Source organism: Oncorhynchus mykiss, chromosome 3 (assembly GCF_013265735.2).
Source record: "Oncorhynchus mykiss isolate Arlee chromosome 3, USDA_OmykA_1.1, whole genome shotgun sequence".
NCBI lineage: Eukaryota > Metazoa > Chordata > Actinopteri > Salmoniformes > Salmonidae > Oncorhynchus > Oncorhynchus mykiss.
In genome coordinates, this window is record NC_048567.1 from 27,997,206 (window position 1) to 28,024,619 (window position 27,414).

General features: G+C 42.2%; 1 protein-coding gene across 1 annotated transcript in view; it reads left to right on the top strand.

Annotated features, from left to right (window-relative positions):
* The window catches only part of LOC110504004 (mannosyl-oligosaccharide 1,2-alpha-mannosidase IA), a 203,201-nt gene that overhangs the window by 108,970 nt on the left and 66,817 nt on the right, over positions 1 to 27,414 (top strand). Inside the window, exons 3-4 of the mRNA XM_036973737.1 lie at positions 4,400 to 4,515; positions 21,247 to 21,327. Coding sequence (XP_036829632.1) covers positions 4,400 to 4,515; positions 21,247 to 21,327 — 197 coding nt within the window. The remainder of the gene's footprint in view (positions 1 to 4,399; positions 4,516 to 21,246; positions 21,328 to 27,414) is intronic.

Sequence of the window (27,414 nt, forward strand, 5' to 3'; positions counted from 1 at the left end):
CTTTTTCAGTTCTGCCCACAAATGTTCTATAGGATTGAGGTCAGGGCTTTGTGATGACCACTCCAATACCTTGACTTTGTTGTCCCTGCATTTTGCCACAACTTTGGAAGTATGCTTGGGGTCATTGTCCATTTGGAAGAAACATTTGTGACCAAGCTTTAACTTCCTGACTGATGTCTTGACATGTAGCTTCAATATATCCACAAAATCTTCCTGCCTCATGATGACATCTATTTTGTGAAGTGCACCAGTCCCTCCTGCAGCAAAGCACACCCACAACATGAAGCTGCCACCCCCGTGCTTCACGGTTGGGATGGTGTTCTTCGGCCTCCTGTAACGCGATTCGTCTTCCTCTGACGAGGAGTATGAAAGATCGGACCAATGTGCAGCATGGTAAGTGTTCGTCATTTTTAATGAAAAGTCACTGAACACGAAAATACAAAATAGCAAAGTGAACGACAGAAACTAAAAACGAAAGAGTTCTGTATGGAGGAAACACAGACACAGAAAACAATCATCCACAACTCAAGTGGGAAAAACAGGCTGCCTAAGTATGATTCTCAATCAGAGACAACGATTGACAGCTGCCTCTGATTGAGAACCATACCAGGCCAAACACATAGAAAACCAAAACTAGAACAACACATAGAATGCCCACCCCAACTCACGCCCCGACCAACCTAAAATAGAAACAAAAACAAGGAACTAAGGTCAGGACGTGACACCTCCCCCTTTTTCCTCTAAACATAACGATGGTCATTATGGCCAAACACTTCCATTTGGCCAAACAGGACATTTCTCCAAAAAGTATGATCTTTGTCCTCATGTGCAGTTGCAAACCGTAGTCTGGCTTTTTTTTATGGCAGTTTTGGAGCAGTGGCTTCTTCTTTGCTGAGCGCTCCCAATGATGAACCAGACTTGTGGAGGTCTATAATTTTTTTTCTGAGGTCTTGGCTGATTTCTTTTGATTTTTCCATGATGTCAGGCAAAGAGGTACTGAGTTTGAAGGTAGGCCTTGAAATACATCCACAGATACACCTCCAATTGACTCAAATTATGTAAATTAGCCTATCAGAATCTTCTAAAGCCATGACATAATTTTCTCAAGCTGTTTAAAAGGCACAGTCAACTTAGTGTATGCAAACTTCTGACCCACTTGGATTGTGATACTGAAAATTATAAGTGAAATAATCTGTAAACAATTGTTGGATAAATTACTTGCGTCATGCACGAGGTAGATGTCCTAACTGACTTGCCAAAACTATAGTTTGTTAACAAGAAATTTGTGAAGTGGTTGAATAACTCGTTTTAATGACTCCAATCTAAGTGTGTGTAAACTTCCGACTTCAACTGTATGTGACATAGGGCTGATAGTGTGTAACTTGACTGTACTGTATCAGCCGGCGAGGCCATGGGTATATGACGCCAATCACTCAGCCATGTCACCTACGAACCTTCATCCCTGCACCCTCCGCCCTCTCCACTGACCTTATCAGCTGACCTCAGTTGACAATGTGGTAGAGTGAAAGGTCAACAATGTGAGAGGCTTTCTGGGTAATCTGAAAAGCATGTACTGTAGGCTAATATTACATGCTATAATTATTTAGATTAGAAATACATCTGAGGCAGATATACAGTGCCTTGCAAAAGTATTTATCCCCCTTGGCGTTTTTCCTATTTTGTTGCATCACAACCTGTAATTTAAACCGATTTTTATTTGGATTTCATGTAATGGACTTTCACAAAATAGTCAAAATTGGTGAAGTGAAATGTAAAAAAAAATCTTGGTTATTTTTTTTATTTTTATTTAAAAACAAAAGTGGTGTGTGCATATGTTTTCACCCCATTTGCTATGAAGTCCCTAAATAAGATCTGGTGCAACCAATTACCTTCAGAAGTCACATAATTAGTTAGATTGCACACAGGTGGACTTTATTTAAGTGTCACATGATCTGTCACATGATCTCAGTATATATACCCCTGTTCTGAAAGGCCCCAGAGTCTGCAACACCACTAAGCAAGGGGCACCACAAAGCAAGCAGCGCCATGAAGACCAAGGATCTCTCTGAACAAGTCAGGGACAAAGATGTGGAGAAGTACAGATCAGGGTTGGGTTATCATTTTTTTTATCTGAAACTTTGAACATCCCACGGAGCACCATTAAATCCATTATTAAAAAATGGAAAGAATATGACGCCACAACAAACCTGCCAAGAGAGGGCCGCCCACCAGAACTCATGGACCAGGCAAGGAGGGCATTAATCAGAGAGGCAACAAGGAGACCAAAGATATCCTGAAGGAGCTGCAAAGTTCCACAGCGGAGATTGGAGTATCTGTCCATAGGACCACTTTAAGCCGTACACTCCACAGAGCTGGGCTTTACGGAAGAGTGGCCAGAAAAAAGCTATTGCTTAACGAAAAAAATAAGAAAACACATTTGGTGTTTGCCAAAAGGCATTTGGGAGACTCCTCAAACATATGGAAGAAGGTACTCTGGTTAGATGAGACTAAAATTGAGCTTTTTGGCCATCAAGGAAAAAACTATGTCTGGCGCAAACCCAACACCTCTCATCACCCCTAGAACACCATCCCCACAGTGAAGCATGGTGGTGGCAGCATCATGCTATGGGGATGTTTTTCACCGGCAAGGACTGGGAAACTGGTCAGAATTGAAGGAATGAAGGATGGTGCTAAATACAGGGAAATTCTTGAGGGAAACCTGTTTCAGTCTTCCAGAGATTTGAGACTGGGACGGAGGTTAATCTTCCACCAGGAAATGACCCTAAGCATACTGCTAAAGCAACACTGGAGTGGTTTAAGGGGAAACATTTAAATGTCTTGGAATGGCCTAGTCAAAGCCCAGACCTCAATCCAATTGAGAATATGTAGTATGACTTAAAGATTGCTGTACATCTGTGGAACCCATCCAACTTGATGGTGCTGTATAAGTTTTGCTTTGAAGAATGGGCAAAAATCCCAGTGGCCAGATGTGCCAAGCTTATAGAGACATACCCCAAGAGACTTGCAGCTGTAATTGCTGCAAAAGATGGCTGTACAAAGTATTGACTTTGGGGGGTGAATAGTTATGCATGCTCAAGTTGTCTGTTTTTTTCTTGGTCTTATTTCTTGTTTGTATTTTGCATCTACAAAGTGGTAGGCATGTTGTGTAAATCAAATGATACAAACCTACCAAAAATACATTTGAATTCCAGGTTGTAGAAAAGATTCCAAGGGGGGTGAATACTTTAGCAAGCCATTGTAATCGAGGGCAGAGGAAAGCTGAGTTGGGGTTTGCAGGGAGGAGGCTAGCGTGACGATAAGAGAGTTTGACGTCTGTCTCCGCCACCCAAACCACATCAGACAAGCCAAACCCTTGCCGTCTTAGCCGCCCACTGCGTTGCACAGTCTGGCCAAATTCAAATGACTCCGGTTAGAGAAACTATCAGCTAGAATCGCTCCCCTTTTTGCCTCCAGTGTTCTGTTGCCTCTGCTTCATGAATATTTTGTCGCCTCAGGATACAATTTTACATTTGCATATCTGACGGGCTACACAATAACTGCTTATAGGAATCGCGCCACTTTCATGTGCCAGGTTGCTGTGTTGCTGTGTTGTTGCGTCAGATAGACACAGTCTCTGTGTTGAGCTCTGTTTAGGGGTGAACATGAAGTTGCACATCATGTTTTTTGCAGAATCGGTTACTGTACCTATAGTTCTGTTTTCAAGCCCTCCAGTGCATGTAATGGCTAGTCCTGCGCTATATGTTAGTTTCTACTGTTGTTATCACTCCATTCTCAGGCTTTCAGTTGGTGTGTCTCTCCTGCAACTATTTTGCTCAATAACACAATAAGGACACATATTCCTCTGTTCACAGCTCTTTCCATTACAGCCAGCCACGGATCGCATATTTCTTCATATGAGGAGAAAAAGACCATCCAATCTTGCTCTTAGGGGCTGTGGGATTGAATAAAAGCCTCTGAACATTGCTTATTAAGGTTGTGAGGGGAATTTAATAACCTCAAATGAAGTGCATCTAAAACCAGCCATTGGAGCATAGGGATCACAGTTCCTGTACTGAATACAATTAGGAATGCAGCAGGCTAGACTGTTACTGTTCATCTTGGAGGTAAATGCTTTTCATCCAGCCTACACAATGTCATACCAGAATTCGAGATTCAAAATGCAGACGTGATAGCTGTAGTTGGTGCCACTGTGGTTTGGCATTTCAGGGCATTTCTTAACTTTACTTTGCAGTCTTGGTACTTCTGTCTGCTTTATGTCTCTGAGCCTCAACTCTAGTCATTCTAATTTCTCCCAGAACAAGAATGCTGTATGATGTCTGGCACTGCAAGTCCCTATACCCCATGGTTCTGACTGTTCTGTGTCCTGTGTGTTTTGCAGGTGGTTTGAGGGGAGCCTCCATCGTGGATTCTCTGGACACGCTGTATATCATGGGATTAATGGACGAATACAATGACGCAAAGGAGTGGGTGGAGACCAGCCTTGACCTGAACTCGGTAAGATCAAACTCACTCATTTGATATTATCTCTGCCATTCAAGTTGGAGGACCAGTCGTCTACCACAAACACTCTCAGTAGGGGTCTTAGTACTTTGAATGATTTTAGGCCATCTATTTTCCCCTGATTGACCAAGTTTTCAATCCCTCAATTTTATTGGATATTTACTCTACTCCATTTATGTTGGAGTACCAATCAACTACCCCAACACTAGAAGTAGGCTGTCTGACTTGGCCCGTGTTAGGTTGACATACACTTAATAAAGTTCTCACCAGTGGTCTTACTGTGCCAGGTTGATTTTAAGTCGATTGTCCCCCGACGGACCCAAAGTCCAGGGAGTGGGACAGTTTGCCAGAGCTATAAAGGACATTCCAGATGGAATAAAGGATGTCTTGTGTGGCCAACCCTGAACAACTGATCCATTCGAACCACTCTTTGTTACTGTGCCATGGGATTATTTTAACTCTCCCAGAACTCTGTGTGCTGTGGGATTGGATGAATAAAAGAGGGACAGACTAAGAGAGAATGTATGTGGAAGCATAGAGAGAGAGAGTGAGAGGAGCAAGAGAGAGGAGGTCATGGCCTCCCCATTGTGTAATTCCATGATAATAGACTTCTTCTCGGGGTCGGGAACAGAGAGGTCTGCCAGTTTGGACATTATGTGGAAAGTGAGTGAGTGAGAGTGATGGTGCCAGCCAGCAAGGTATGCGCCGCCAGGCTTTGTGTGCCCTGTTGCTAACGGACTAGTTTATAGGCCCTCCGTTCCACTCTGTTTCCACACTTTGTGTAAGTCCCCCATTGGGATAGTTAATTTTGTCCAAAGGCTATTTGGTTTAGTCACTAATCAAATATCGCCTCTCTGACATCTACTGGCTAAGAGATGTCTTTAATGTGTTACGGTGATACATTGTCTGAGGTCAGCATTTTCAATTGTTTTCTATTGTTTTCTATTATTCATTGATCTGGCTATTCCCTATAGCACTTCGGCTTTGTCCTTCTTTGGGAATTATACTGAAATCTACTCAAACCTCCTGAGTGACGTGTTTGATGTGCTCTTAATAGTTGCTGTGATGAGCTAGGCTTAGATGAGCTAGGCTTAGATAGATGTTGACATGCAAAAGATGGTACACATGCATTATCATGTGTACAATTTTTGTACAGAACATTGACACCATTTTAGACACACAAAGCAAGCCATATCTCGCTCCTTTCTCACTCTCCCTTTATTCCTCTGTTGTTCTTTCTTCTCCCTCCCTCTCCCTCTCACTCACACACGTGCTCACACACCCAGCTTTTCAGTCTCTCCCTCGCAGCAGTTGGGCAGTATGAAGATGAGTAGCTCCTGGTCTTGGCAGAGAGAGCCAGGGCAAGAGACACTCAGTAATGGCAGCCCATGACAAACAGCAACCTCGTCAGCTTCATGAAGACACCCAGGGAGGATTTACACTCCTGGCCACACTTTGTCACTGGGCTAGCGAGGTCAATCTGTCACCATTCACTTCTCCAACTCCTCTGATCAGTTGTCCCTGAGGGTCTCCTCGTCTGAGTGGACGGATATCTGTCCTGTGATAGACGCCAGGCCACTTTAGGTCAAAGTCACCATACTTTGGGAACTGGGTCAGGGATCTAATTGACATATAGGGATTGAGGTTTTGGCTGGGGACCCAAATTTGGCAATGACAATTGAGTAATGTTGTATTGCAGCTGGCTTCTTGGGCAGGCTTCACTTGCAAAATAGGCTCTGTCTCAGTTATGGTAGTAAAGAAAGTCATTACAGCCATATTAACTGATAAAACATGTCACCAATTGAAGAGAATAAGTCATTTTAATTAGGCGACCAGTTCAGGAGTTGGGTGTAATAAATTATCACTCAGAACACGACATCATAAACAGTCTAATAATGTTAAACGAACAGTAAAACATACCAGTGTTTACGATAGAAAAAAGTAATCATTAGGAATTATTAATTAGCAATTACCATGTGAATAGCTTCACAACCTTAAAGTTTTTTAAGGTGTACAGTTCAATAAAATGTAAAATGAATTTCAGAATTAATTAACAACAATAATTAACATATTGAAAAATAACTCATTAACCTGTTTATTTATTTTGTGTGTGTGTGTGGGTGGGTGGCCTATGAGTGGGAAGTGGGAAGGTGTTTCTTTAGTTTGGTAAGTTTATTGAAGTCTGGGGTGCTGGTTGACAGGGCAACTCGGAGGTCATGCTGGCTGTCCAGTTTGTTTCTGCTTTTAGTTTTCAGCACGGCCATAGCAGAGAAGCCACTTTCATACAGATAGGTAGTGCTGAACGGCAGCATGATTCTGGTTGCATGACAGGCGAGAGCAGGATATTCTCCCACTACGCTGCACCAAAACTGTGGCAGTGTCATTTCCGGGAAGCGCAAGCTCAGTCCGTGATCAAATGACAGCTCCACCAGCTGATCCTCTTCGTTGCTTGGCAACGCCTCCCATCTCCACTCGAAAGGGGTCCCGTCCCGTATCCTGTCGTCTTGTCTCCTGTTCTCCTCCGGGAAGTAGTCGCAAAAATGTCCCTGCAGCTTGACAAGATGCTGTTTAACGTTTTTTCAGTGTGTCACCGTGCGCTTTGCTGATCAGATTATTAATCCCTAAATCAGCATTAGGAAACATGTCAATACTCCCGTTCAAAACATGATTTGCCCAACCGGTAAGCTTCATCTTGAAGGCATCCATTTCGTCCCTCTGTACAAATCGATTGTGCCCCCTCCATTGCATTGACACAATTCAGATGATCAAAAATATCCACCAGGTAGGCAACCTGTGCGAGCCATTCCTCACAATCAAAATGTTCGGCCAGAGGTGACTTCTTTTCCGAAAGAAACGCAGCAATCTCCGCTCTGAGCTCATAAAAGCGACCCAACACTTTACTCCTGGAAAGCCAGCAGACCTCTGCACGATAAAGCAACTGCTGGTACTCGCTCCTCATATCCCCACAGAAGGCCTGGAAACACCTGCTGGTACTCGCTCCTCATATCCCCACAGAAGGCCTGGAAACACCTGCTGGTACTCGCTCCTCATATCCCTACAGAAGGCCTGGAAACACCTGCTGGTACTCGCTCCTCATATCCCTACAGAAGGCCTGTAAACACCTGCTGGTACTCACTCCTCATATCCCTACAGAAGGCCTGTAAACACCTGCTGGTACTCGCTCCTCATATCCCTACAGAAGGCCTGGAAACACCTGCTGGTACTCACTCCTCATATCCCTACAGAAGGCCTGTAAACACCTGCTGGTACTCGCTCCTCATATCCCCACAGAAGGCCTGGAAACACCTGCTGGTACTCACTCCTCATATCCCCACAGAAGGCCTGTAAACACCTGCTGGTACTCGCTCCTCATATCCCCACAGAAGGCCTGTAAACACCTGCTGGTACTCGCTCCTCATATCCCCACAGAAGGCCTGGAAACACCTGCTGGTACTCGCTCCTCATATCCCCACAGAAGGCCTGGAAACACCTGCTGGTACTCACTCCTCATATCCCCACAGAAGGCCTGGAAACACCTGCTGGTACTCGCTCCTCATATCCCCACAGAAGGCCTGTAAACACCTGCTGGTACTCACTCCTCATATCCCCACAGAAGGCCTGTAAACACCTGCTGGTACTCACTCCTCATATCCCTACAGAAGGCCTGGAAACACCTGCTGGTACTCGCTCCTCATATCCCCACAGAAGGCCTGTAAACACCTGCTGGTACTCGCTCCTCATATCCCCACAGAAGGCCTGGAAACACCTGCTGGTACTCGCTCCTCATATCCCCACAGAAGGCCTGTAAACACCTGCTGGTACTCGCTCCTCATATCCCCACAGAAGGCCTGGAAACACCTGCTGGTAATCGCTCCTCATATCCCCACAGAAGGCCTGGAAACACCTGCTGGTACTCGCTCCTCATATCCCCACAGAAGGCCTGGAAACACCTGCTGGTACTCACTCCTCATATCCCCACAGAAGGTTTTGGAAACACCTGCTGGTACTCACTCCTCATATCCCCACAGAAGGTTTTGGAAACACCTGCTGGTACTCGCTCCTCATATCCCTACAGAAGGCCTGGAAACACCTGCTGGTACTCGCTCCTCATATCCCCACAGAAGGCCTGGAAACACCTGCTGGTACTCACTCCTCATATCCCCACAGAAGGTTTTGGAAACACCTGCTGGTACTCGCTCCTCATATCCCTACAGAAGGACTGGAAACACCTGCTGGTACTCGCTCCTCATATCCCCACAGAAGGCCTGGAAACACCTGCTGGTACTCGCTCCTCATATCCCTACAGAAGGCCTGGAAACACCTGCTGGTACTCGCTCCTCATATCCCTACAAAAGGCCTGGAAACACCTGCTGGTACTCGCTATGTGTAAAGTCAGCAACAATAAGAAGTGCAGCGTACGCACGCCTGTGTGTAGCCGTAACGTTGTGTAAAGTCAGCAACAATAAGCGATGCGACGGTATCCCTTCAAAATAAAAGTTTCAGTGTGGCGCTTACCTTTCAATATAATGTTTTAATTATTATTATTTGTATTATTGAATATATTTTTTTTCAATTCTTGCACAAGTCCCACTTATATCCAGCAACTTTGCACACAGCTGTAGAAGAGGAGTGGAACAACATTCCAAAGGTCACAATCAACAGCCTGATCAACTCTATTATGTTGTGCTGCATGAGGCAAATTGGTGGTCACTCCAGATACTGACTGCTTTTCTGATCCACGCCCCTACCTTTTTTTAAAGGTATCTGTGACCAACAGATGCATATCTGTATTCCCAGTCATGTGAAATCCATAGATTAGAGCCTACTGAATTCATTTCAATTGACTGATTTCTTCATATGAACTGTAACTCAGTAAAATCTTTTAAATTGCTGCATGTCGCTTTTGTATTTTTGTTCAGTGTAGATGGTTCCACGGTTTTCAGATTGATCCACTAAAGAGCTTTGTGAGTGATCAGAAGCCATGTTGATTTTCTCCACAAAGTCGAGTGGAGAATAGAAGGCTACACTTAATGCTGTGGGAAATAGAGATGTATGAGGGCAGACTCAAAGTCAAGTGTATTTGTCTTTGTGCTGCTGAGTGAATTAATTAAGTCAGAAGAACATCTCTCTCCTCTGCTGCCGAAACTAAAACAAACTCCCCAAAATCCTGCTGCAAATCCTGACGAGTTCCTATGGAGACGGAATACTCCGATCATACACTTTCCTCCAGTGACTCAACCAATTAGAAAGACAAGAGCAACTTCAGAATGCCTCCATCTAATGTTAACTTTGCAAAATTCCACAGGCTGTTTATCCGTTTCAAGCCCGATTTAATAGTTGGAGATGTCAGTGTTGATTAGTGTTTTGGTGTTTGGTGGTCTCTGGCTGCCCGAGATAGAGATTTCGATCCTTCTCTTATAGCCCCATATTAGTTTTCAAGGGGTCGTTTTCTTCGGGTTTCGAGTCCCTTGGTTAGTCTAGCGAATGCTGTGGGTAAAAAGAGGAGATAAATTGTTTTTTCCTCTTGCAGGTCTCCAGTCTCAGTCTCTCATCAGGGTGGCTAATAGAAAGTGATTAATGAACTCTTACCGGTTGGCTTTTATCCCCTATTGACAGATCTATCCCCAATTACCCCTCCTTCGAGGCTCTCGCCTTCAATTCATCTCTATTGCCTTTCTCAGCTCGCCGTTCCTCCATCGTAGTCATTCCAACATCTCTCGGATTCCGTCTCTCAGAGGAAAAGTCTCAGTGAGGTTTGTGATTGTGTTTTAAAGAGAACAGGCCACTGTGATCTATCCAGACAGAGCAGCTGTCTCTTGTGGCTTCAGCGCATCGTTTTTTTCTTCAGCGCATCGTTCTCTCTTAGATATTCTGAGGGCAAACTGGGTAACTGTGCAGGTGATCACAGACAAGCTATATCCTTATCCTCTTTGTGACATTTCAGTATGCGTATTCCTTTGTACGTCAATGGAATAGGCCTATAATCTACACTAATATTTCTAGGCCAATGACAGGTGAGTCTCTCCCTCAAGGTCTACCTAAAAGAGGAAAGGTTCCCTACCACCTACAACCTAACCATTATTAGCACGGTAATTAAAGTTGCACTAGAAAACACCAGTGCTCTTAACAAAGACCATCAAGTGACTGGATAATTAGTACATCCAGGCCCTGCAATTCCAGCAAGATGTCTGAATTGAGACTTCAGTGTTAGAGAGTCTCTCATGGGTGTCGTTTTGGAGAGGGCTGAGGGGAAGGAGCTTTGTTTATCTCTTGTGTAGCGTGTCGCTTTTCCCTGCCTGGAGGGAGCGCAGATGCTTGCATATCAAAGCAAAGTGTATGTAAACAGGCCAGAAGCACAGGGGCAAAACTGAGAGGCAAGAGAGGGGAGCCTTGCAATGTTCCCGCAGGCTGTTGTTACACTGAAAGGTCAAGAGAGTGATGTGTGATGTGAGAGAACACTTAATGTGCTCCCTGATTTTGCCAAGAGATTCATGTGTAACGGGACCAGGCAAAGCACTTCAGGGACCCATCCTGCTTAGTTGTTTGCACCAAACACACCAGGTTAGATGTGTTACTGTGTTTTTGCTCATGGTTCTTCTATAGCACCAGTGACATTTTGGACACACCTACTCATTCAAGGGTTCTTCTTTATTTTTACTATTTTCTACATTGTAGAATAATAGTGAAAACATCAACACTATAAAATAACACATATGGAATCATGTAGTAATCAAAAAAGTGTCAAAATAGCCACCCTTTGCGTTGATGACAGCTTTGCATACTCTTGGCATTCTCTCAACCAGCTTCACCCGTAATGCGTTTCCAACAGTCTTGAAGAAGTTCCCACATATGCTGAGCACTTGTTGGCTGCTTTTCCTTCACTCTGTGGGCCAACTCATCTCAAACCATCTCAATTTGGTTGAGATTGGGTGACTGTGGAGGCCAGGTCATCTGATGCAGTACTCCATCACTCTCCTTCTTGGTCAAATAGCCCTTACACAGCCTGGAGGTGTGTTGGGTCATTGTCCTGTTGAAAAACAAATGATAGTCCCACTATGCACAATCCAGATGGGATGTCGTATCACTGCAGAATACTGTCATAGCAATGCTGGTTAAGTGTGCCTTGAATTCTAAATAGATCACTGACAGCAGCAAAGCACCACCATGCCATCACACCTCCTCCTCCATGCTTCACAGTGGAAACTACAGTACACATGTGGAGATCATCCATTCACATATTCTGTTGGAACCAAAAATCTCATATTTGGACTCATCAGAACAAAGGACAGATTTCCACCAGTCTAATGTCCATTGCTCGTGTTTTTTGGCCAAAGAAAGTATTTTCTTGTTATTGGTGCTTCAGTATGAGATGACTTACCAGTGCACAATGGTTTCTTTGCAGCAATTTGACCATGAAGGCCTGATTCACGGAGTCTTCTCTGAACAGTTGATGTTGAGATGTGTTTGTTTCTTGAACTCTGTGAAGAATTTATTTGGGCTGCAATTTCTGAGGCTGGTAACTCTAATGAACTTATCCTCTGCAGCAGAGGTAACTCTGGGTATTCCATTCCTGTGGCGGTCCTCATGAGAGCCAGTTTCATCATAACGCTTGGTAGTTTTTTCGACTGTACTTAAAGAAACCTTTAAAGTTCTTGAAATTTTCCGTATTGACTGACTTAAAGTAATGATGCACTGTCATTTCTCTTTGCTTAATTGAGCTGTTCTTGCCATAATATGGACTTGGTCTTTTACCAAATAGGGCTATCTTCTGTATCCAACCCTACCTTGTCACAACACAATTGATTGGCTCAAAGGCATTAATTAAGAAGGAAAGAAATTCCACAAATTAACTTTTAACATGGCACACCTGTTATTCGAAATGCATTCCAGGTAACTACCTCATGAAGCTGGTTGAGAGAATGCCAATAGTGTGCAAAGCTGTCATCAAGGCAAAGGTTGGCTACTTTGAAGAATCTCAAATATATTTTGATTTGTTTAACACTTTGTTGGTTACTACATGATTCCATGTATGTTATTTCATAGTTTTGATGTCTTCACTATTATTCTACAATGTAGAAAATAGTTTAAAAATAAAGAAACCATTGAATGAGTAGGTGTGTCCAAACTTTGACTGGTACTGTACATGTGTCGCTATTAAGACGGAAAGAGGATATCTATTATGAATTTAAACCCACAGTGCACCCTTCTTATTTGCGCTATATCCTACGGTAGATCCGTAATGTCCTCAGAGGTCAGCTTGCGGTCAAGAGAGGGTTAATAAAATCCAGTCACGCAGGAAAGATGGAAAGAACACGTTATCTGACCAGAAAAGCAGACATTCATGTCTTCAAATGTAGTTGACAAATAGTTTGACTTTTGTTAGCAAATGCAGATGATGGAAGAAGAGTATATCTGTTCTATTTGCCCTCAGATGAATATTGGTACCTCAGGCCAAAACTGTGCTGTAAAGTTGTATAATTGGCCTGAAACTTTAATCTGACAGTAGAGTGACCGTCAGCTGAGAGAGCAGCGATTCACTTTCTCAGTCCCCCAGAGATTGGCCTGATTGATCACATACTGATTGACATATTGTCGTGCCCTTATTGAATCCCTGTTAACAAAAAAAAAACAATGCCTTAATTGTGAGAAATGACACGTTACTTCAATTAGAATTGCTTCGGTATGAGATGACTCAGTTTACCAGTGCACATTTGCATAATGCGTTTCTGGCAATCAGTAAGTGCCTAGATATGATAAACAGCTCATATGCAGATTCAATAATATGTTGCTTATAAAGAAAGATGTGATCATGGTATGCTTTGATAAAAAAAAAAAAGCTTTTTATTCTAAACAATGCTGGGTTAAAAATCAAATGTTTTGCATACTGTACCCTACACTTACTCTGCCAGAACATGAATTGTTGCTCCAAAGACAAGTAGGTTGTATTCGTTCATCTGCGACTCCCGGCTGTTCTAAACTGGAAGACCACCCTTGGGTACAAACTTGTTTTTCCTTCCTTGTTTATCAGTTGGTTTAAGTAGGTTGGCGTTTACTATCTGATTTCTGGAAGCTCACTGTGCAAACTTAGTAGACCTTGCAGCTGTCTAGGCTCAAGGAGCAGATCTGGATCAGGCTCTTGTTGTTTACCTCAGTAGGCCTGTTGGCTGACCTGATCTGGCCTCATGTCCACAGTAAACGTGGCTCCACAGGGCTCCAGTCATTAGGGCTGCTGAAACCAGAGGGCATGTATCATATGAGGGGCTGCTTGACTGAAGATGCCATGCCCCAGCGATGAGGTCAAGACATCCTGCTGACATCCTATCTCTGCTGGAGGAGAACAATGTGTGGGTGGTTTATTACAGATACTATATACTGTTATTTACTGTAACACCAGTGACGTTTGAATTCCGTCTCTAGCCTTAGCTCTTGACGTGGGTCGGCAGAGATTGGCACTGGCTCAATGTCATTAGGTTGATGATCAGAGATGAATTGTGATGGATGGCAAACAATGTTTTCCTTGTATGCTCTGCACAGATGTGTTTATAGGATTTTCAGATGAACATCAGATTAGAGAATGATAAGACAGAATGGTATTTTGGCCTTTCAGCCAGTACAGTGACAGTGCTCGGGAATCCATTTAGAGATTTGGATGAAAACATTGATCTGATGTACCATTGGCACACACACAGGAACAAGGACATGTGTCATGCCGTGTGTGTAGGTGGCAGGGAAGTCAGGCGCAGGAGAATCAAACTTGGTATAAATGGTGTAGTTTAATAATGTAAAACAAAAACTCCAAAACCAAAGTACATAATAAAATAAATGTGGGTACAAGAACCTGTCGCACACCAATCCATAAATCATGAGCATGACAATAAGCAATCTCTGACAAGGACATGAGGGGAAACAGAGGGTTAAATACACAGCATGGAATGAATGGGATTGGAACCAGGTGAGGAGGAAGACAAGACAAAAACCAATGCAAAATGGATCAATGATGGCTAGAAGACCGGTGACGTCGACCGCCGAGCACTGCCCGAACAAGGAGAGGTATCGACTTCGGCAGAAGTCGTGACAACGTGGAGGAAAAATGGACTGAACAAGGAGGGAGAGATGGAATGAGAGAGAGAGAGAGGAGGGTCCCATGAGTTAAATAAAGGTTAAATAAAAATAAATAAATGAGAGACCTGCATTATGAGAGCATTCTCCTTGCCTGTGAACTCCTGGAGACATGTCTGCTGTCGTGTTCTTGTTTGTGTGTGTATTTGTGTCTGAGTGCCTTTGTGTGTACTCTCAAAGAGAACAGCTTTGAGGTGCATTCACCAAACCTTTTGTTCTCAATAACTCCCCCCTCTTCAATGCCTTCTACTCCCCAGACAATGGGAGAGATGGAGGGATTGTGAGTGATAGAGGAGGACGAGGGGCTGTAATTCAAAGTTATCACCCTAGTGACATTCATTTATTATTAGTCAGTCTCTTATTTTGCCATAATGTATTCAGTGAAGATGTGGTACAAGACAGTGTCATGGGTGTGTATGTGTTAGGGAGAGAGAGATGGATGGATGCATTTTGGATAAGATATGGAATAGCCTATCACTATGGGATAGATTGTTTTCTGTACATTCCCTGATGAGTTCAGAAATCTGAACTTTCATAAAGTATGCAGCCAACCATTTCGACTGTGTATTTCGAGAATATATTGGCCTATAAGACTTTAATGATTTGTGGTGACGCCTTCTATATTCCCCCCTCTTAAAAATGCATCATGAAGAAAATGGAACTCTGGTAGCAGAATGATTGTGTTGCATTGAAATCAAAGTACCTGATCTATCACATCTACTCCACCGCTAACAGTCTTATGGCTGGCAGTAAAAATGGCTGGCAGTATTTACATAAAAGATAAAACACATCTAGACTAAACAGGAAGATCGTGAACTCTTGACCTGTGTTGTTTTGATGACTAAAGACAAGTTCAAAGTGTCCTCCCACCCGTTCCAACCCAAGACCTTTTTGATATGTTGTGTTTTTGTTGTGTCTCAGCTCCAGTTCAAAAAGCTGCCCTCCACTGATGCCTATTAGAATAATGCACTACTAGGAACACAGCCTACTAATAATAATGGACCACATACTCTGTTTTGATCTCCGTTAACTCCGTTGGAGAAGCCTCTCTCAGCAGCCGTTATATAACATTGTTTGTGATAATACAGTAAATGCGCAGATGTGCTTAAATGAAATGACGTTACCTCATGCTTTGCTCAGACTCTGTCTTTAAACCAAAATCTATCTCAATGTCAACTAACAAATCACCTGATCAGTAATGTAGTCTGCTAATCAAATCAAATGTATTCATAAAGCCCTTCTTACATCAGCTGATGTCACAAAGTGCCGTACAGAAACCCAGCCTAAAACCCCAAACGGCAAGCAATTGCATTATGAGAGCACCGATCTTTGAATGTGTGATGATGTCACCACTGTCACAACATGTAAAGGCCCAACATTACTTGCTGTAAGTGTCCCTTTTAGTAGTGAGAAATTAACACGAGCGCTCCTTCCCCAGGTCGTGCTGTTTAGCATGCTCCAGAGGTTAGCAGTCATTAAAGCTCCGGTGTCTAGGACAGCCTAATTATGGACGTGATGCTAATCAAGCCCATAATTACTGTACATTTTCAAAAACAGCCCTGGATTTACATCCTGTTGGTGACAGGAAAGGAAGGAGTTCTGAGGAACTTCTGTTCACAGCAACGGTATTAGCAGAGTTACAGCTTCCAGGTTGTGGACGAAAGAGTACCTGAGTGACACCACCTAATTGGTCCCTTTCATAATCAATCCGTGCTAATTAGTGAAGTTGAGTTAAATCACAGCTCTGTTGGTTTAACACCAACTTTGATTTAGGCGTGATCTACTCCTCTATTTAAATACTGGCTTATCTGTTCAGTTTCCCACGAAACTCAATCTATTTGCTTGGTTTCCGAGTGCTGATTTTGCTACCGGTTTGAATCCTAGAGTCTGGACGTGCAGTGTGTTGTGTACCCAATGGCTCCGATAGCCCCGGATTAGGATTAAATCATACCATTAATGTTATATTTGTGCCTGAGCAGTCCATTGCAGGCCTCAATAACAGTCTCATTTGGCCCTCTTGCACACTGAAAGCACAGCGGGATGTGCCAATCAGGCTTATGTCCCAGTCTAATCTTGGCAGAGAGAGTGATCAAAACCAGTGCCATGCTTTGTTGAATGCTCACCAACCGAAAAGCAAGCATCAAACAAAGACAACATTGTACACTGTACACTGAAGCAGAACATTAACAAGGCACAACAGCAATGTACTCCCCCCCCCCCCCCCCCCCCATAGATAATTTGATTCACTAGACTAACTTTTTTCATAACCTCCTTTCAGGCACGTTGGCACAGCTGTGGGATATATATATATATATAGCACCATTTTTAGATGCCAATCTGGTAGCATTTACAACACACACACAGCCCCTAAATCCACATCGGATTACATGTTCTGTTGTGTAGCTTCATTATTGGTCAGCTGCTTTATGAAATAATCAAATTGCCCTCCTGAATGTGCAGTGAGGGACAAAGAGTCAGACCTGTACATGCCCATATAAGACCATTTCCAAGACTAGGGCTGTTGCAGTGAGCGTTTTACACCGGCAGTCATGACTATGTCGGAAGTAAAATCCTATGTGACCGCTAAGGCATGGTAATCTCCTGTTATGCACACTGGACATGCTTTGGTAGTACCCAAGTCGCCAGGAACGTGCTTTTAAAACTCACCTCACTGTGATAATCAATTTGAAGAAAGACGTTCAACAAAAGGTTGAAACTGAGTGGAAAACATGGTTGTGGATGTTCTTTCAAAGCCTAACACAACAAAACGGACAGTGCTTTCTAAGGTGATGATTAATTCAAAACACAATTATGCATATTATAGATTATACATACACATAGGCCTATTATGAGCCCAAACCCAAACGGAATGGAATTATGGAATTAAATGGAATTAAAATAATGATTTTGCCGTTATACAATATATAGCCTAACCATATTACGCTTGGAAGATAAACGTTTTTAAAAAACGATATCTTTAGTATATAATTGGTCTACCCTAAATTAAGCAAATCCAGAGTTAGCCTACAAATGTGTATTTGATTTTGAATAGCCAAGTAATAGAGCATTTTTTATATTAATAGGCTGACACATTACCTTTAGCTACAGAATATCTCACCACTGTGCGTTTCCATCTTCTCTCTCCTTAATTCCTTTCTCCAGGTGCAGAGAGTGGTTGTCAACAGTTTCATGAAATATGTTTCGCGGTGGAGCATGTTACTATCAATGTTCCCGAACAGATTTCACTTGGTTTCCCCAAGCTACTGGGTAGCTGCAGCAACAGGGTTGGAGAGCTCATGGCATACAGAGTTTGTGCTGATTATCACCTGTCACACCGATAAATAACCAGAGTAGCCTACCCAATGTGAGTGAAACGAACGGCAGGAAAGTGGCCTCCATTCGCTATTCGAGTGAATACGGGCGACATGTATTTTTTTTTTTATCTTGCCCCTGTTCCTGCCTATTTGATAATGGGCCATTCTACATATAAACTAATTCGACATATTAGTAAAGACAATGTTAAATTGAGAATAGTCCGATGGGTGAAAATATGATCACTTCATGGGAAAACGGTGTGTGCAGCCTGAGACGATGTCAAATCGTTAGTAGCCTATAGTCGCATCATGCATCCCGTATATCTTTTGACTTCTAAGGCATTTTAAGGTTTGTATAATTCACAAGAAAAGTTGCCAAATAACTCTAAATCTAGCATATACCGTAGGTCCTGTTTCAAATAATCAATTTTACGCTCAACATAGCCACTTCAAATGCGTACTCACTTTGAAATGGGGAAAAATATAATTTCTGTTTTATTCAACTAAGTTCAATGCTATTCTTCTTGGTATTAAATCATACAAAAGAATGGCACTGGACTTATAAGCATATCTTGTCTACTAAATGAACAAGCCTACAGCCTATGGCATGGCACATAGCCAGCTAACATACAGTAGGCCAACTCATATTCTGTTCTTCTGAAATACATTTTCTTCATATCATAATGTTTCTTTAGACCTGCCTAAAATAAATCATGGATTTACTGTGAGGGTGTATCTTCAATTGACTTATTAGACTTTTTAAAATGTAGATATTATAAAGGTGTTTATGTTCATTAACGATCAATTACGGTGAAACCGGTAGGTTTTTGCATGACAATAACCGGCTGACAAAATGCAATGACACAGCCCTATCCCAGACCAATCATTTATTTGAATAGTGCAACTCCTTCTATACAGTATGAATAGTACTGGAGGTGGTGGTGCTCTTACAATAGAGAGAGGATCATACGCAGAATGGTTTTCTTCAGGGTGGCAGTAACAGAGGCAGTTAGAGCTGGCGTGTTAACTCTGACAGCCCTGTGTTGTCTTCTAATTAGACGCACTGCTGAGCAGAGTTAGGCGAGAGAGGCAGGGAATGAAAAACAACAGGCTCGCCTTTATTCCTTCCTTCCTTCACCTGATTTTATTTTATTTTCCACTCTGCATAGCACTGGAAAAGTGGGGCAATTAAATGTGCACACATTGCTTTTTATTTATTCGCGTGAAAAGCCTTCTGGGGAGACTTTGGATTTATTCGTTGTTTATTGTTTCACCCATGATAATACTGTATGGGTGTGATGCTAAGATTTAATCACATTGTTTTTCAGGTGAAGTGGTTACAGTGGATTTCGCGTTGAGCTTTCCCAAGGCGATCTGCTTTGTTTGCAGCGGAGCCTCAACGTGTGTGGTCTTGGACGTAGATGCAAGACCTAATAATTCCCTGTGATGCAAATTAACAATGTTATATTGGGAAATAAATGACTGGAAAACATCTGGCAGAACAAATTGCAAATTAAGCACAACAATGTATTTTAATTACATGTTTTTGAAACGCTTATATAATATAAATTCGTTATCAATGGACCCAATCAGCATCGAAGCCTCTGGAATAAACCACTCATACTAAATGAACTGTTTTGAGACGTTTGAAGAGTGATTTACAAGGCTTGTGTTTGGTAGCATGAGTCAGGTCAGTTGAACCGTAGTCACCATTACGGTCCCCTCATTGTACTTTATGGCTGTCCTTACCAAAGTGCCAACATCACTGGTGACAAATTAAAAGTCTGCCCCCAATCACCACCATCTTAGGTCCATTATAGAACGGCCACTCATCTACGGGTTGGCAAGACGACTCCTCTGGGTCACCATGGCAGAGGATTGGCAGTTTGTCTTACAGAATGTCAGTGGTTAAACTGTCTTGAAAGAGACGTGGCCAACTTCTCAGTCGCACATTAGCCCAGCAGTCATTACCTAATAATGACATCGTGCAAGGCTGGAATTTAACAGCTGTGAAGAATGTCAAACTGTAGCACTCATCTCTTGAAAACTTTTTTTTAAGTACATGACTTTACTTTGTGAGTTTCTCATACAGTGTGTACAAATGTATGGTCGGAAAACGATAGAGTCGCTCCGCATCTTTACTCTGGTTCTAGATTGGATGTAATTAACCTCTCCAGCGCCACCCAATTACAGTTTCCTTATCGTGGCTTCTTGAGATAGCAATTTCCTTCTTGAAGGGTCTCCAAGTCAACAAGCACCATCGTCACCTCAACCTTGGGTGAGAATGAGTGTCTGTAATTATGGTGACATACCGCCATCTCATTCACGGACACGTGTTAGTCCTTAACACCTCTTAACTTCATTCCCATAACACATGGAGCAGTGCACTGATAAACTCGGTCTGACTTTGGCGAACAGCAAATCGCTCCAGGAGCTATAATAATAGATTTGACAGAGCACTAATTGCACTCTGAGATGGTGTATTCTGACAGCTTAATCTTAACCCAGTTGCACCATCCTGATAGTTGTGTCGAAGCAGACATAACGGGAGATGGAAAAGTAAAGCCTAGCACCGTTTCGCCACTTTCAAATCCTGGAACTAACAACAAAGAGAATTGGAAAGGCCGCAAACGTGATGAGAAAACGCGAAAAAGAGTTAGGAGTGGAAAGTCATCAGTGAACTAGACGGTGTATATTCTCTAAGGCTGCCAGAGGAGAATCGATAGTCTGCCGCGGTTCTGAACATTAGACATAAGAGTGAGTAAAATGCAGCTAACATTATCGCACGCCTTTGACTCTCTCCCCTGGCTTTATTGAAATGTTCCCTTCTAGAGACTTTATTTAACGTATATAAATGTAGTCTTATAGGGCTGTGGGTGGGAAGCATTACTAGTTCTAAGATGGGACAAGCCTACTCTCTAGCCAACGGCTACTGTATAACAGTATCCATAACTCCACTGTTTCAATGGGCAACACGTTGGCCATTCATGTGTATCACTTTTATCACTGTGAAGAGATCTTCACCTATGGATTTCTGACGTACTTCTATGGCTCAAGAGCGCAAACATCAAATTCTCGTTCATTATTATTGATCAATTAAAAATGTAGGTTTATTCATGATTCATTATTGATGATGTTTTTAACCTCTATATCATCACACGACTGATTGGTTGGTGTTGCCATGCGACTGTTGATAAGAAATATGAGTTATTTTGACTAATCATTTATGAGATTGGGCTGTGTCCTGAATGGAGCATTCCACCTCTGATGCAGCGTGATCTCTCTCTTACAGAACGGCGAGGCTTCTCTCTTCGAGGTGAATATCCGTTACGTCGGTGGGCTGCTCTCTGCGTACTACCTGACAGGAGAGGAGGTAAGATTCATTAATGTCTATTATACCCCTCGATTCAGGAAGAACCGGTCTCTTCCTTTATTGAGATTTGGCCCTGCATTTTGAATGATGAAGGAGTTGTGTTGCAAAGTCATAAAACACACACACACACACACAAACAGAAACAGGAAATGTCATCACATAGTCAGTGTGTAAAACATTTCTCAGCTCACATAACTCCCACATGCCCTTTTCCAGGCATGACCACATTACTGTCACAGACATACAGCGCAAGCACACATCTGCACTGACCCACATGTGACCCTCTGCATTTACCAATCTATGACCAATGTACTATGAACAGAGTGGAGGTCAAGCGTGCTATATAAAATAACATCTGCCCAAGCATAGTACATGACATGATGCTCTAGGCTGTTCAGATGAAGTGGGGACAATCCATGCTGACGCCAAATTAATGGAAAACAAGTCCAATGACATAGGAGCGCTTGAGAGTCGGCTTAATGGACATTGATTTGGAGGCTGAGTGAGTCAGGGAGAGAAAGCACAACATTTCTCTACTGCAGAATATTCGTGAAATATGAATATACACTACAGATCAAAAGTTTTAGAACACCTACTCATTCAAGGGTTTTTCTTAATTTTTAAAACTATATTCTACATTGTAGAATAATAGTGAAGTCATCAACACTATGAAATAACACATATGGAATCATGTAGAAAGCAAAAAAGTGTTAAACAAATCAAAGTGTATTTTATATTTGAGATTCTTCAAATAGCCACTCTTTGCCTTGATGACAGCTTTGCACACTCTTGGCATTCTCTCAACCAGCTTCTTGAGGTAGTTACCTGGAATGCATTTCAATAAACCGGTGTACCTTGTTAAAAGTTTGTTTGTGGAATTTCTTTCTTTCTTAATAATGTGTTTGAGCCAATCAGTTGTGTTGTGACAAGGTAAGGGGGTATACAGAAGATAGTCCTATTTTGTAAAAGACCACGTCCATATTATGGCAAGAACAGCACAAATAAGCAAAGAGAAATGACAGTGCATCATTACTTTAAGACATGAAGGTCAGTCAATATGGAATATTTCAAGAACTTTGAAGATTTCTTCAAGTGCAGTTGCAAAAAACATCAAGGGCTTTGATGAAACTGGCTCTCATGAGGACCGCCACAGGAATGGAAGACCCAGAGTTACCTCTGCTGCAGAGGATACGTTCATAAGAGTTAACGGCACCTCAGAAATTGCAGCCCAAATAAATGCTTCACAGAGTTCAAGTAACAGACACTTGTAAACATCAACTGTTCAGAGAAGACTGTGTGAATCAGGCCTTCATGGTCGAATTGCCGCAAAGAAACCACTACAAAAGGAATCCAATAAGAAAAAGAGACTTGCTTGGGCCAAGAAACACAGGCAATTGACATTAGTGGAAATTTGTCCTTTGGTCTGGAGTCCAAATTGGAGATTGTTGGTTCCAACTGCCATGTCTTTGTGAGATGCAGTGTATTTCCCAACGTAAAGCATGGAGGAGGAGGTGTTATGGTGTGGGGGTGCTTTGCTGGTGACACTGTCTGTGATTTATTTAGAATTCATGGAACACTTAACCAGCATATCTACCACATCATTCTGCAGCGAGACACCATCCCATTTGGTTTGGGCTTAGTGGGACTATCATTTGTTTTTCAACTGGACAATGACCCAACACACCTCCAGGCTGTGTAAGGGCTATTTGACCAAGAAGTAGAGTGATGGAGTACTGCATCAGATGACCTGGCCTCCACAATCCCTTCAACCAAATTAAGATAGTTTGGGATGAGTCGGACCGCAGAGTAAAGGAAAAGCAGCCAACAAGTGCTCAGCACATGTGGAAACTCCTTCAAGACTGTTGGAAAAACATTTCAGGTGATGCTGGTTGAGAGAATGCCAAGAGTGTGCGAAGCTGTCATCAAGGCAAAAGGTGGCTTTTGAAGAATCTCAAATACATTTTGATTTGTTTAACACTTTTTTGATCACTACATGATTCCATATGTGCTATTTCATAGTTTTGATGTCTTCACTATTATTCTACAATGTAGAAAATAGTACAAATAAAAATAAACCCTTGAATGAGTAGGTGTTCTAAAACGTTTGATCAGTAGTGTATGTGGAAAAGAACAGTGTGTAAAATCAATATTGTCACATTATATCACCATACAGCCCACATAGCACCAAACTCAGTTTAGATTTTTTTGATGTGGATGCCTGTTGCTTGAGCTTCAATTCATTCACACACAACTGTCATCATTGTTTATACCCATTGCAATTATTAATGGTTATACTTCTTATAGTAAATTGCTCTTTCAAAGAGCATACAGTGGAAATGTTCATATTAATCAGAAGTTGGTAAACAAATTGTTTGCCTAGGAAGCCTTCCTCATAACTTCCCTCATTTCTCTCTCATGTTTGGAGTAGAGGAGGATAGAATCTGATTAGACATTGTGAAATGCACTTTAAATTCTTCTTGCGAAATGCAAATGCAATCAGATGAGTAAAATTGCTATAGGCAGCCCTTACATCCCTTCTCATAGTCTGTCACTCCTAAAGCTGCAATGGGGTTCACACTGGCATTTGTGTTTGTTTTCCGTGACATTTCTCGGTGCTGTAAGTACATATTAGGACATACTGTACAAGGTAACTGCTAATCAGTGGAGGCTCCTCAGAGGAGGAAGGGGAGGACCATACTCAGTGATTTTCAGATTTTTTTTTTTACAATTAAAAAGTTATCCTTTTTAGATAACCATACTAAATATAATCACATCACCAAATAATTGATTAAAACATACTATTTTGCAATGAAGGTCTACAGTAGCATAGGATAGCACAATGGTGTAGCCAGAGGATGCTAGTGTCCATCCTCCTCTGGGTACAATAACTTCAATACAAAACCTAGGAGGTTCATGGTTCTCACCCCCTTCCATAGACTTACACAGTAATTATGATAACTTCCAGAGGACGTCCTTCAACCTATCAGAGCTCTTGCAGCAGGAATTGTCATGTTGTCCACCCAATCAAAGAATCTGAGAATGAATCTAGTACTGAAAGCATATGATACAGCTAGCTAGCACTGCAGTGCATAAAATGTGGTGAGTAGTTGACTCAAAAAGAGAGAAAGACAATAGTTGAACAGTTTTTAACAAATTAATTTCTTCCAAAATGAAGGATAATTTTTTTCCAGTTTCACTTACTTAGCTAGCAAATGCAGCTAGCGAGTTTAGCCTACTCAAACACCCTGCTCAAACAGAAGGATGATATGTTAGCTAGCTGGCTATGACTATCCAACACAACACTGGAACTCTTCCAAGTCAAGGTAAGCTTTTGGTTTTATTAATTTATTGCCACCGGGGCCCGCCGGTGTAACTGCTTACTGACTGTACACTGTAACGTCACTGCATGATTGTAGCGTGTTTACTAACATATTAGCTCTATTATCTATGTTGACTAGGACGTTACTTTAGCTAATATGGTGACAACGATGTAGGCTGCGTGTAGCTGTTATGTTTTTTCGATTGGTCACATACAGCTGATGTGTTTTGAATTGACGTCCACAAGTGACAAAGGGAAAAGATGAGAGTTGGAGAGCCCATAGATGCGAGAAGGAATACAACCTGGCTTTTATGAAAGTGAACTGTGTTTACGTATGATCAAGGGAGTATTCATTCCGTCGATTCTGTTGAAAAAATGATCTTAAACGGAACAAAATGGGGATAAACATATCTGCATTTTCCCAATAGAAACTCTTGTTTGCAATTGTTGGACTAATGATTACACCCTATATCAGCTAGATGCAGGCTAGAGGGAGCAAGGCGGTATTGAATGTGTCACTGTCTGTCCATTTGTCACTGTCTGTCCATTTGTCACTGTCTGTCACTTCAAAGTTTTCTCTCTGCCTTTTGTGTGCCTACGTTGTAAACTTTTGTTCATAGGCCAGGTTGTAGCAACGTCATGATGGGTATATGTCACGTTCTGACCATAGTTCTGTTATTTTATTCTTTGTTGTAGTATGGTCAGAGCGTGAGTTGGGGTGGGCAGTCTTTGTTTGTTTTTCTATGTTGGTTTTTGTGTTCGGCCTAGTATGGTTCTCAATCAGAGGCAGGTGTCGTTAGTTGTCTCTGATTGAGAATCATACTTAGGTAGCCTGGGTTTCACTTTTGGTTTGTGGGTGTTTGTTTCCGTGTGAGTGTTTTGGCCACACGGTACTGTTTCGGTTTTGTAAATTCACGTTGTTATTTTCTGTTTAGTGTTCTGAGTTTGAATTAAAAATCATCATGAACACTTACAACGCTGCGCTTTGGTCCGATCCTTACTCCTCCTCTGACGAAGAGGAGGAAATCCCTTACAGTATAAGGATGTAATATCCTAAACCTATCGCTGTTACATTGAACTGGGTGAATGGAATATGAATGACAGTCATCTAATATGCTGTCATCTTTTTTATTTTATTTTAATTTGACCTATTTAACTAGGCATGTCAGTTAAGAACCAATTCTTATATTCAATGACGGCCTAGGAACAGTGCCTTGTTCAGGGGCAGATCGACAGATTTTTACTTTGCCAAATCGGTGGATTTCGATCTTGCAACCTTTCGGTTACAAGTCCAATGCTCTAACCACCAGGTTACCTGCCGTAATATAAATAAGGCCATGCTCATAAAAATGTTTTTTTGTCCTCCCTCATCATAAACTGCACTGACCACAACTGCTGCCAATTTAAAGGAAACACCAACATATAGGGTCTTGGGCCACCATGAGCCAGAACAGCTTCTCAGTGCACCTTGGCATAGATTCTACAAGTGCCCAGAACTTTATTGGAGGGATGCGACACCGTTTTTCCACAAGAAATTATATACTTTGGTGTTTTGTTGATGGTGGTGCAAAGCACTGTCTCTCAGGCGCCGCTCCAATCTCTCATAAGTATTAAATTGTGTTGAGACCTGGTGACTGAGACGTCCACGGCGTATGGTTTACATCGTTTTCATGCTCATCAAACCATTCAGGGGCCACTCGTGCCCTGTGGATGGGGGCATTGTCATCAATAGCCATGGTAGCCAAAATAATGGGCAAAAATAAGGCCCAGCATTTTTATACATGATGACACGTATTAACTCAGGAAACACACCTGTGTGTACGTACCTGCGTTCAATTTACTTTGTATCCCTCATTAACTCAAATGTTTCCTTTATTTTGACAGTTACCACATCATACAGTTGAGTGAAGTACAGAAGTGTGTTCTCCCTCTCATTCTTCGTTTGAGGTGGTGTAGTGCTACAGGGTTACGGTGTGCCATCCCATTCCACACTGCCCGGCCCAGGACAACGGGTCTGCTGGAGCGAGATTTATTGTCTCCGTCTCCAACCGCCACCCCTCTTCTCCTGTTTTACCCTCCACACATGATGAGAGAGGCAAATTGAGAAGCCACCTTTTCCTGGAACCATTCTCGAGTTAGCAGGGAACGTAAATCACTTTAGACAGTTAACAGGGGGTAATACAGGTGTGTGTGTGTGTGTGTGTGTGTGCGTGTGTGTGTGTGCGCGCGCGCCAGGGTTTCCGTTAGCTGGTAATAGCCAAAATGAAAAGCCGATAAGTAAAATTGCCGCTGGCATATTTAGCATATTCATTGATTGAAATAAGTCGATATACTGTAGCATGAGAGATGCTGATGCAGCTCAAACAGCTGTTTGTTGCTACTGGAGTTAAAGATGTGCTTTAATAAACCCAATCATTGCACAACAATTCTAAAGGCGATTGCGTGTAAAAAAAAATACATTTAAAAAAAAACGAACAATGGCCACGATTAAAAAGAGCTACTATTTTTATTTATCAACTGGTAAGTGAAGTGCGCTTCCCATTCGCCATTTAACTGCATAGGCAGCTAGGCAGGGTTCAGCACGTCACACACCACTTTGTAATGAGCTGGAGGCAGTATGCATTTTGAAAACATATACTTCATCGTTTGAAACGTGAACATTTTACTATATATTATGAGGCATATCTTACCTTGCTTCAAAGTAGCCTTCCCAAAATCAAACTAACCTAAACTAACTAACTTATTTTATAAAGACTTCCATATACTAT